Genomic DNA, 12,310 nt, shown 5'->3' on the forward strand with positions numbered 1-12,310 from the left:
AATCTTCTAAAAAGTCAGTGTTTAAAAAGTAGCTTATAAGTGAAGAAACAGGTAAAATGATTTATCATGGTGATCATGGAGATTTTGTACTGCCAGAGACTGGCTGGAAGCAGACACAGTTTCAGCCTTGAAGTTTAAACATTCTTGAGACTTGGCCAATACTCTAGCACCCCACAGAGCTTGGAAGTAAATTCTGTGGCAGTCAGGACCAGCTGGTACCCTAGCTTAGCCTAGAGTCCACACCTGTCAAAACCCTCCTGCGACAGTCTCCTGGGGACTTGGAACTATGGGTGGGAGCCATGAGGCCACGCTCCACCCATCTGACATCTGCTTTGAGTCTTATTTAGACATGGCCTTATGCATTAGTCTGGCCTTGAACTCTGAACTTCTGATGCTCCTTACTCTATCTTCTGAGTGTGTGTGTGTCTCTCTCTAGGCCTGGCTGGTTTCTCGTTCCTTTCCTTTCCTTTCCTCTTCTTTTCTTTTCTTTTCTTTTCTTTTCTTTTCTTTTCTTTTCTTTTCTTTTCTCTTTCTTTTTCTTTCTTTCTTTCTTTTCTTTTTTTTTTTTTTGTGAAACAGGCTCTCATGCTTGACATGCTGGCCTTGAACCCTCGTGTGAAGTCAAAGAGGCCCTTGAGACCTTGAGTTCCTGATCTCTAGGCTTCTAGCTCTGCTATGATAAGCATGTGCTACCATGCTCAGCCCCAGCTGACCTCTCTCTCTCTCTCTCTCTCTCTCTCTCTCTCTCTCTCTCTCCCCCTCTGTGTGTTTCTCTCTGTGTGTGTTCCTCCCTCTGTCTTGACCCTCCCTCCCTCTGAGGCAGTAGCAAGGTTTCTTATTATCAATACAGGCGATAACACAGATAGATTAATTTTTATGACAATTTTAGACTCCAGGGCTTCTAAGTGAGGTTAGCTCATTAAGTAAATATATTACTGCCCCAAACAAAATCCAGCAAGCATTTGTGACAGTGTTGAAAACAGCAGGCCCATGCACAGCAAGGAAAAAAAAAACAACAGGCATTTGCTTATTTTCTTTCTTCAGTAAGACCTGTAACCTAAAGCATGCAGCTCATGTGGTAGAAAACAGTTTTGTTATAGAAAAGATCTGAATAATAATTCTTCTTCTTCTTCTTCTTCTTCTTCTTCTTCTTCTTCTTCTTCTTCTTCTTCTTCTTCTTCTTCTTCTTCTTCTTCTTCTTCTTCTTCTTCTTCTTNTCTTCTTCTTCTTCTTCTTCTTCTTCTTCTTCTTCTTCTTCTTCTTCTTCTTCTTCTTCTTCTTCTTCTTCTTCTTCTTCTTCTTCTTCTTCTCACAAACCAAAATCCCAGGCCTTGACCTAAATAAGGAAATCAAAATAAGGTGATTTCAAGTGAACCTCAAGTTTGCCTACGTATCTGCCACCTTTACCCTTAAGAATATATATCCAGCACCTATAGGTGCTTAGTACATACCTAGTACGAATGAGCTTCAAGCTCTAGGAATAAAGAACACAAAAGCACAAGCCCAGTTAGGATGTATTTATCAATATGGACTTAGTAGACTCAGGTTTTTCCCATAGGAAGTTTCTGACCAAGTTGAAGTTAAGCTAATTTCACTTGCAGGAGAGGTCCTGAGAGACTAGTATTTGTTCTGTGATTTTTTTTTTTTTAAGATTTATTTATTTATTATATGTAAGTACACTGTAGCTGTCTTCAGACACTTCAGAAGAGGGAGTCAGATCTTGTTAAGGATGGTTGTGAGCCACCATGTGGTTGCTGGGATTTGAACTCCACACCTTTGGAAGAACAGTCAGGAACTCTTACCCGCTGAGCCACCTCACCAGCCCTGTTCTGTGACATTTAATAGCAAGGCGCCAACTGCAGAGGCCTATCAGGCTAATAAAAAACACATAGCCTCTAGTTTCAGTGTGCAGAGCCAGGGTCCTACCGAGTCTGGCTGTTGTGTCGGCTCTCAGATAGGGTCAGTCCTGCTGACAAGGCTAGAAAGCATGACGAGGCCACAGCCGTGCAGGTTAATAGGTGCACATCTCTGTCGATGCTTACGATGGTCATGGGAAAAGAATCAAGACGTCTAGGTTTGGGAACCGTGTAAGCATCATTTACTCAGGAGGCAAGGCTTAATGTCCCTCTCTAGGACAAAAGATACAAAAATAGGTCACAAGGTCCCCCAATCAGTACAGCTAACATTTTTTCATCCAGCACAGAACAGTTTTGTTCACAAAGGATAATCGCATTGCAGAATGTCACTCAAGCCTCTACTTAAAAATATTGCATCCCTATTTCAGAGCCGAGGTTAATCGGCAGAGTCGCTGGGACTGCTCAGTGCCTCCTAGAAAACAATGAGCATGAACAGACTCAAGCCACAGGGGCTGGCCTTATGGGTTCACAGTGTGTGCTTTCTGCCTTCTATCACTGGGACACCCTTCTTGGGCAATTTGAGGTTGCTGGATCTTCAGCTACTCAGGTGGCCTGGACATGTCTCAGCCTCTGGGCTCCTTTGTAGGGCTAGCTGGCAAAACTTCCAGTTTAACATAAACTTACAGATCTTGGTCCAAAGGGGCTCTGTTTGTCCCATGAGTTCTTATCACTTGGGATTTGGGCCAGATTAGGCTGGGGAGGAAGCAGAGATGAAGCAGCCTGTGGACTTCTGCTTACTGGATGAGTGAGGGGTGCTTTGTATGGTAGAGCAAATACTTCGCAGCTTTAACTCATGGAGTGGTTTTGCCCTTCAGAGCTACTTGGTCTTCTCAGTGGAAAGGCCCTTGTGCTGTGTATAGCCAAGTTATCTCTCAGTCCTATCTCCTAGGTCAGTTTTCTGTTGAGATAATTCATGATGATGTGGGTAGCTTAATTGTGTCCACACTGTCAGTGGCTACTGATGGAGTTGTCTCACAGTAGAGAGGTAGCAATGGCTTTTCCTTCCTCTCCTTGAAGAGGTGCTGCTGGTATGTGTGTTCTGGGATCTCTGGCTTCCAGGGGATGCTGCTCATGTCCAGTGGAGAAGTCATGGGTACAGGGTCCTTGAGACCACCATCATACCTGGTGCCAACACATCTCCACGGGTAGCAGCATCTTCCCAGACGCTCACTGGGTCCAAGTGACATAATGAGATGTTAGACTATGGTGACAGGCAGGTGTTACATGAGGGACATGATCCAGGTGCTGCACATCAACAAAGCTTCCATTCAGAGGTTCTCCATACCTGCTACAGCCCAGCTACCAACCAGGTTGGAGGATCTGCATCTTCCCCTGGGGCTGTGTCACAACTTAGAGCTAAGCCATTATGCAAGCACAGTCCCCACCACCCCTCTGGAGCACTGCCACTCCTGTTGGGTTTCTTTTTCTTCCCATCCCCATACATCTATCCAACCCTCCCTACCTCTCGAGACCCATAGAGCACATGCCTATCAGTGATCTCTCCATGACATTTCCATTCCAGAAGGAACCTGATGACAGAAGTACCTAGATGCATATGTAAGAGCCAGGTTCTGGGGCCTGGAGAGATGGCTCAGTGGTTAAGAGCACAGACTGCTCTTCCAGAGGTCATGAGTTCAAATCCTGGCAACCACATGGTGGCTCACAACCATCCTTAATGAGATCTGAGTCTTCTTTCTTTCTTTCTTTCTTTCTTTCTTTCTTTCTTTCTTTCTTTCTTTCTTTTTTAAAAGATTTATTTATTGTTACATGTAAATACACTGTAGCTGTTTTCAGACACCCTAGAAGAGGGCATCAGATCTCATTATGGATGGTTGTGAGTCACCATGTGGTTGCTGGGATTTGAACTCAGGACCTTCGGAAGAGCAGTCTGTGCTCTTAACCACTGAGCCATCTCACCAGTCCCCTGATTCCCTTTTCTGGTGTGTCTGACGACAGCTACAGTGTACTCATATAAATAAAATAAATCTCTATTTAAAAAAAAAAAAAAGAGTCAGGTTCTCTGCTAGACCTGGGGTTCCCACGGAAAGAATCTCTTACAAAGCATTATTTCTTTTCTAACCTCATTCTGCCTACTCATCCTCTTGGCCATTGTCTTCAACCACCAATGGTCTTCTTTCTCTTTTTGACCAGGGAAGCCCTCTTTGGCCTTGGGGCTTTAAGAGACTGCTATTCTTTTGTGACCTGAATGTTCAGCCACCAATGCAAAGAGCTGGCTCTGTGTGTTCCATTGCATCCTAAAATGTCCTGATTCAGAAAGGCCCCTTTTTACCCATCTTCTTTAAAGGGCGCATTCTTCTGCCTTGCCTAACTACTTTATTATTACCCCAGCCTGTTTGTTTCACTTATAGAATTTCTCAGAATCTTTCATTGTGTTAAGTATTATTTTATAACTCACCAATTAGAGAAAATAGGTCCAAGTGGGCAGTTACTAACTTTTTAATAATCTTTTTTTTTTTTTTAAAGATTTATTTATTTATTATATGTAAGTACACTGTAGCTGTCTTCAGACACTCCAGAAGAGGGAGTCAGATCTCATTAAGGATGGTTGTGAGCCACCATGTGGTTGCTGGGATTTGAACTCTGGACCTTTGGAAGAGCAGTCGGGTGCTCTTACCCACTGAGCCATCTCACCAGCCCACTTTTTAATATTCTTATGGTGTACCTTCTGTTTGTCTCACTGTTTGCAGTTACTGACTCGTAGTAGTCCTTCAGTGTTTTTGAATGAATAAGAGAAAGATGTGGACCAGACCTTCCTAATATTAGGAAGCTTGAAGATTTGTAGAGAGTAGACTGAATAGACTAGGGTTGGAGACAGGATGGCAAAGCAGAAGAGCTGATCCAATGGGAACAGAGGTGAGCAGAGTCTCTTGAGCTGCACAATGAAAACAGTGGCCCTGGAGGGTGCCTTGTTATGCATGCCACAATCTGTGAGAAATCGGAAGTTTAAACTACTCACTGCAGAATTTTGTAATTACGTTGAGAAGTAATGAGGTATCAGGACCCAAGTCTTATTTTCCTCCCTGTGGGAGATTATACAGTGTGAGAATTCAGGGTGTCATGGCTCCATAGACTGTATGTTACTGTTTAATTAGCTGATTGTGGTGAACTATAGATGTAGTGTCGTAATGAAAATTCTGTAAGGCAAGACCTGTGTATGTTTAATGTAAGCATAATGTAATCCCCATAAGAGATGTTTTTGGCTTTCTTACAGTTTTTTTTTTTTTTTTTTTTTGAGGAAGGCCCAGTTTTTTCATTTGTAAAGAGAGCTAAAACATATTAGTGTGCTTTAAAAGCTGATAACTAAGATACGGTCTCATTATGATAGATGCCCTACCTGGTCTAGAACTTGCTATATACACCAGGATGGCCTTGAACTGAGATCCATTTATCTCTGTCTCCTTCACCAAAAAACATGTACCAGCATGCGTGGCTATTTTCACTACGTTTAGCTATTCATCTCTGTATGTCTGGGAGTAGGTTTGTGTACAAGGTAGCTAGAGGAGGGCATTGAGTCCCCTGGAGTATGGAACCAACTGTGGTTCTCTGCAATAGTAGCACATGGTCCTCACTGCTGAGCCATCACTCTAGCCCCCCAGAACACAGGACTTCAAATGAGCGGGTATGGGAAAATCAGTGGTACACAGTGGTCTTTAAACAAACTCCATTTTCCCTGTTGCCTTAAAGGGAGATTCTGAATTCTCCGTGACTGGCATTTCCTATTGTACATTTACTCTCCTGAGAACTGCTAGACTCGAAATAGACAGAAAGTTAGCTAATATTTGCTTATTGTCATTTTGTCTTTTCTATTAAAAAAATACCTGGACTTATGATTATGTAATTTTTTAGCTAAATGACATTAGAAACCTTTTTGTCTCAGTTTTCAAATAAAATGGGTATAATAGCACTTGTCTAATTGCAAGGACCATGTAAGATTGTACTAGATATTGATATATGGTATTTAATTTATCTTTGGCATTTCATTCTTCCCTCCACGTTGGTAACTATCTTCTTTCTCTTCTGTAGGTGTTCTCAGTGCCCCTGATCGCTCCTATTAGAAAGGACTGACTGAGGAACACTCCGCAACAAATAAGTACAGTGGCTCCTTCTAGACTTAACAGATTTAAAATAGAATTGGTCTTTAAACGCAACACTTGGGAGGCAGAGAGAAGCAGGCCGATCTCTGTGAGTTCCAGGCAAGCCAGAAGTACATAGGGAGACGCTGTTTTGTTTTTCAAAACAAAAACCCAAACCAGAAAAACAAGGACCTTAGGACACTGGAGGGTCTCCTCGACCTCATCTCTTCTTTCTTGAGACGGGATCTCGGTTTGTAGTTGAGTCTATCCTGAAACAGTATTAAGTCTGTGTGGACTAGAATTTTGCCATTTCTGCCTGTGCCACCCAAGAGCTGCCCCACGGGCAACTATGCCTAGACAGATTTCTTCTTTTTTCTGCACACAGCAAGGATGAGGGCAAGGAAAGAAAAGGCTTCAATAGTGAACTCTTTCCGTGGACCTAAGGACTATAGTCAATTTAGCAAGCCAGTTGTCTGTCTTCGCGTTAGAATTTTCCTTTTTTGAAATTAGCAGGTTCCTAGAGATTAGTCCTTTATTCTTTAAAAAGTGAAACCAAGAAAAACACCGTTTGTGTGTACGCGGGAGCTCCTGTCATGTGGTTATGGAGAATGTCTTGTACATCGCCCTATTTCCAGCATCTCGTAATCTGACTAGTGAAGAGGCACCCAAAAAGTGTTTCAGGATTATTTTCGGAACTTTAGTTATCTTTCCCACAGAAGTCTGTTGTGCCCACACTTGGCCACAAGCAAATCCACGCCTAGAAATAACATTTATTCTAAGGATCTCTGCGCAAAGATTCTTGGGAAGTGGTTCCCCTTCTGCATTCTCCCGCTATTCCCCCCTTGGGGAGTCTTTGAAAGAACTGGCACGACTCGCGTTTCCTTCTCTTCTCCCACCTCCGAAGAACGGGCCGAGTACGGGCAGGAGCATAAACCAATCCTAAAGCGGTATTTCCCCTGCCAACCAATAGATACAGGCTGTAAGCACAGGGCGCCGCTTTTGCTATCCTTCAGCCCGCCCCTCAAACTCCTTTTAGATTCTCCACTTGACAACTCACCTGACCAATGGGAAGTTCCTACTCCGAGAGACGGGGCGGGACCCAGCCCGCGACAGACGGCTCCTTCTGACCAATGGGCTGACAGAAGTGCGGAAGGGGGTGGAAGGCGGAGCCAATGGCGCGGTGCCAATCACGAGCATCAGGGAAAGGGCGGGACGAGAGTGTTAGCGGGAGGGAGGGGAAGGCCTGGGGATCCCAGCCGCGCTGCCGCCGCCGCCGCCGCCGCCGCAGCCCGAGTCGGAGGAGGGAGAAACCAGCGAGAAAATGGCGGCCGTGGCTGCTGAGGCGGCGGCGACCGCGGCGTCCCCCGGGGAAGGGGGCGCCGGCGAGGCCGAGCCGGAGCTAGAGCCCATTCCCGGCAGCGAGGCCGGCACCCCCCTCCCGGTCACGGCCACGGAGGCGGCGGTGCCGGACGGCGAGGCCGACGGGCGCCAGTCCGCCCCTCAGGCCGACGAGCAGCCGCTGCCGCCACCGCCGCCGCCGCCGCCGCCGGGGGAGCTGGCCGATAGCTCCGAGGCGGAGGAGGCGAAGCCGCCCGAGCCCGCGGCCGTCCCGGTCCCGCCGCCCGAGCAGCCCCCGGCCGCCCCGGAGCAGCCCGAGGACGCGCCGCGGCCGCCGCCAGCTCCGGTGCTCGTGCCGCCGGCGGGCGGGGACTCGGCGGTGTCGCACCTCATCCCCGGCTCGGAGGTGCGGGTCACGCTGGACCACATCATCGAGGACGCGCTCGTCGTGTCGTTCCGCCTCGGGGAGAAGCTCTTCTCCGGGGTCCTCATGGACCTATCCAAAAGGTACCGCCGGCCCCCCGACTGCAAGCTGCCCGCTCCGCCGCGAGGGAGAGCGCGAACCCCGGCTGCTCCCGCCCCGCCCTCGGGTCCTGCGCGCCGCGCCGCGCCGCGCCGCTCTCCGCGTGGGGCAGCCGCGCGCGGCCCCGGCCCCGGCCCCAGCCCCAGGTGTGCAGCTGGGGACGCGCGCGGGTGCAGATGGCTGGCACACCCCGCCTCCTCATCCCCAGCCCCCTGCGACCCTCTCTGGCTTGCGCACTGGGGCAGATGGGTTAATGCAGAATGCAGATGGATCCCCCAGAGAACCGGGTGCTGGGCGGGGGAGAGAGAGAGGTGCTGCTGAGGCATTTGCCTGTCCTCAAATCAACCTTTAACTTTAGCGGGACTGAAGAAAGGGGTGTGTGCTTTGGGCTTCCCAAAAGGTTACCTGTCAGTAGTTAAAAGAGGAAGAGCCCCGAGTTAATGAACCCTTTCTTGCTGTTATTAAGAACTGCTGGAAATAGTTTCTCGGAGGATCACTCTTTAATAAGGAGGTACCTTTTGCTAATTTTACTTATCGCTTAAAGAAATATTGGAGACGGGATGAGTCCCTTGTCTTTTGAACATTTACTATCCATGTGGTGGGTTTACAAAGGAATGTTCGAATGACTTTTTCTTTGGCAATGGTAGAGATTGAGTCTCAAATGACTTCTGAGACTGTGTTTACAGTAAAATTTGTTTTGACTAGAAGGTTGAGTTCACCTACAAACCTCTGTCTTATCCAGTATATTTTTACCTTTTGATTTAAAATGTTCTGGGCACTGCTTTAAACAGGTAAAGAAGGTAATCTGCTTTCAGTCTAGAGTTAACCTTTTTATTCTCTTCTTTTGCAGATAGGAAGTGCAGAGACTCCCATTCATGGCTCTCCATTCTGTTTCCTGCAACAGCACACACACTCTGGTGTCTCACCTGTTTGGAAATGGCTCTGTGTGTTTAATGTGTTTATGGATTTCTCTTTTCTTTTTTTCTCTGTACTGGAGATTGAACCTAGAGCCTCCTGCATGCTAGGCAAGCATTGAGCCATCTAGCTACACACCCCCAGCTTTCTCCAGAGTTTCTTTGACTTTTGAGACATGGTGTGGGTTAAGTTGTCCATGCTTGCCTTGAACTTGCAATCATCCTGACTCAGCCTCTCCCAAGTACTGATATGATAAACATTTCCCATCATACCCATATCCTGGCTTATGCTTTACTCTTAAATTCCTTGACCTCCTGTAAAGACACAGGAATTTGTTTCTACCTGGAAACAGCTATTTAAAATTCGCATTGGAATATGGCGGGGGTGGGGTGGGGAGTGTTATGTTGGACAACTCTTCTGTTGCTCAGTGTACTTTGATAGTCTTCAGGGTCCTTGCTTTTATTTATTCATTTGCTGACTGTCTTTGGGTTAGTGCTTTCCTTAGTAGCGTTCATTTTCATAATTAGAAAGCTGAATAGATTGCTTTCTACTGGTGTTTTTAATAGCGAGAGAGACACTCTAATGTGTATGCTATTGAATCAAACAGAAGAAGAGGCCAGTGATTGTGAGAATCTGAATTTCAAATCTGCAAAAGAAAGGTGCAAAAAGGTAAGTGTTTGGAAATAGAGTGGATGGTGATTTTTCATGTTGAGGTGATCGTTCTGTCAATTTTAGAGAATTGTCATTTTGAATTTCGCTCTATTTTGCTAACAGCACTTCTTGTATATAATAATTTATTTTTTTGTCAGAAGAGCTTTTGAAAGGACATGCAATCTTGCTTGCTTAGTTTTGCTCTTTTGAACTCTGGGCTCAAACTGATCCTCTCGTCTCAGCCTTTCTCCTGCCTCAGCACCCCCAGTAGCTGGGACTACAGTGTCTTGCCTTGAGCATTCATCCAGACTTTTTATACATTCTACTCAGGTCATGGATACACTGTATTCAACAGACACTTTAAAAATAATTTGTATCTTATTTGAATTGGCCACTGAATTATTCTTCCTGGTAAAAAGTAACAAGAGCTCCCAATTGAAGGTAGGCATTGTATCATAAAAGTTAGTCTTTGTAACTGTAGTGATGTTATATCTCTATGGAAGGCAATTAAGGCTTATTTAATTTGGCCAGTTAGCTTATGACTTGACAAAGATTTAAATGTGAAAAGTTAGGTGGGGTAGCAAGTTTTCTTTTAGGCAGGAAGTAAAGAATTGTGTGTGTGTGTGTGTTTTTCCAGATTCAGTAGCAGCTGTGCAGGGTGCTGCAAAGGGCCATGGGTCTTAAGCCAAGCTGAATAGTCCCTTAATAGTCAGGCTGCTTTGGAGAGCCTTTCTGTGAACATAGGAGGGCATATAACATAGTTTCAGAAGTTGGAGTTCTTGCCCTGAGAGAATTGGGAGACTGTGTCAGTGTATTTGTGCTATTGTTTAGTCTTCCAGAGGGTTACTTATGTATTTATTTAGTTACTTAGGTTTTTTTTTGTGTGTGTGTGTGAGGATTGAATCAGGGGCCTCAAACATGTTAAGTATGGCTTCTACCCCTGTTGTTATTTTGAGGGTAATTTGTTTGGCCAATTCACATGAGTACAAACAAGCAAAATGCATATAACTTGTTTTTCTCAGTGTACCAGAAAGGACAGACTTTACTGTTAGCCGACTGTACTTTTGATGGAGACTATACCATCCTTTTACTTCGTAGCTCTCTAGTTTGGACAAGTGAAACTGTTTCAGTGAGGCACTTCTCAGGATATACACTTCCTTTAAGCAGCATAAGCCGCACCATACCTTCTGGAGGTCTTGGCCCTAAATGACGTCATTACTTAAAATGAGGGTAGTTTGGGTATCTTGTTAAAAACAAGCTTTATCATAGCATTAAAAATATACTGAATACGTTTCAGTAAAGCATAAAGTTCACTCACTCCAGCTGTTTATACCCATTCCTCTTAGATTCTTTAGATTACTTGCTAAACTATCTGATTATTTTAGACGATATTAAATTACTGATGAACTTTTTGGTAGGCTTTATATCATGAAATATGAGCCTGTATGTGTATACTGCCCTGCTTCAACATTGATTACAGTTTGGTCAAATGTATTCAATCATGTAACTGCCTCCATTCGGTGTTTTTTGAATGAAATCCCAGGCGTATATATAGACATTTCATATTAGCTCTTTGAACAGATAAGGACTTTATCAAATACCCTTAATTCCCAGAATTATAGGAATTTTAATTAATTAACATGGTTATGGTTAAACCTTATTTTCCCATAGATTTTCTCAATCAATACCTGAAAGAATATTCTCTACATGATTTTGTTTGTTTGGTTGTTTTTGAAGTAGGGTCTTCTGTAGCCCGAGTTTGGCCTTGAATGCTGGTTCTTCTTGCTTCTACTTCCGTAATGCTAGAATTACAGAGTTGAGCTACTACGTCTGATTTTTCTTTTTCTTTCTTTTTTTCTTTTTCTTTTTTTTAAAGCAGGGTCTTGTGTGTACTCTTGGGTGGCCTTGTACTACTATCTGTGTAGCCCAGATTGGACTCCTGACTTCTGTTAGGATTATTGGTATGTGCCTTGTTCAAATGGATTATTTTATTTAGTATTATCTTAAAGGAAGTTAAAAAGCTGAAAAATATTTCTGAATCCCTGAATTAAGGACTCTTGGAGTAAGCATTTGTACGTTAAAAAAGATTGTATATTTAATTTTTGTGGCACATACATACTGTATTTTATAAATATAACATTCTGTGTATGGGGGCTGTTTATTAAACATTGAAATGATTTCTATTAAAAACTTCAGCATTTACTGCCTAGGATCTTAAATTTGTAGAACATTTACTTGTTTTTAAAGGAAATATAAACCAAGACAATGATTTCTTTTCTTTACAGAGACCATGAACGTATGGTGCAATAGCCCTACTTTTGGTGGGAAAAATATACAGCCATTCTGGTGGAGCAGTGAGTAGTGGTGTCAGTAGTTTATGTAAAGCTTTGAGGTTGAGGACATAGGCCCTCAAGTAGTTTTCATGAAGGCTGGGTTGAGTTGTACAGTCCTAAAAACGTTTGAATTTATTGATGGTTATATCTTAACTTGAAAGGTGCTAGAGGACTTTGTATAGTAAGTAAAGTAGCAGATACAGAGGCAAGTGCCAGTCACTTTCTGGTCTAGACAGCTTTTAGGATGCATTGTATTGTACTGTACTGTACTGTACTGAGTGTCTTCCTCCATTGCATGTTGCTCTAATCTCACTGTTTTGGTGGGCAGGCATAATTAGTTGTTGGTAAATAAAAGTCTAGTTTGAATCTGGGAACAAAGAATTGTGATATATGTATATATATATATATATATATATATATATATATATATATATATATATATTTGTTTGCTTAGAGACAGAGTTTTCTGTGTGGCCCTAGCTAGCCTGTAGTTTGCACTTTCTCTGCCTTAGCTTCCTTGAGTCCTGGGCTTGCCCACTT

General features: G+C 44.0%; 1 protein-coding gene across 4 annotated transcripts in view; it reads left to right on the forward strand.

The window, feature by feature from the left end:
• The first annotated feature begins 7,236 nt into the window (after positions 1-7,236).
• Positions 7,237-12,310, forward strand: part of Pwwp2a (PWWP domain containing 2A) — a 39,021-nt gene continuing 33,947 nt past the window's right edge. For 2 of the 4 annotated variants that reach the window (XM_021213404.2, XM_029545883.1), the window contains exon 1: positions 7,267-7,855. In XM_021213404.2, the coding sequence (XP_021069063.1) occupies positions 7,332-7,855 (524 nt within the window). In that variant the 5' untranslated portion in view covers positions 7,267-7,331. Of the gene's footprint in view, positions 7,856-11,747; positions 11,792-12,310 lie in introns of those variants that run through there. The other 2 variants (XM_021213403.1, XM_029545882.1) reach the window with 2 other exon arrangements.

The sequence above is a fragment of the Mus pahari genome, chromosome 14, assembly GCF_900095145.1.
Source record: "Mus pahari chromosome 14, PAHARI_EIJ_v1.1, whole genome shotgun sequence".
Taxonomy (NCBI): Eukaryota; Metazoa; Chordata; class Mammalia; order Rodentia; family Muridae; genus Mus; species Mus pahari.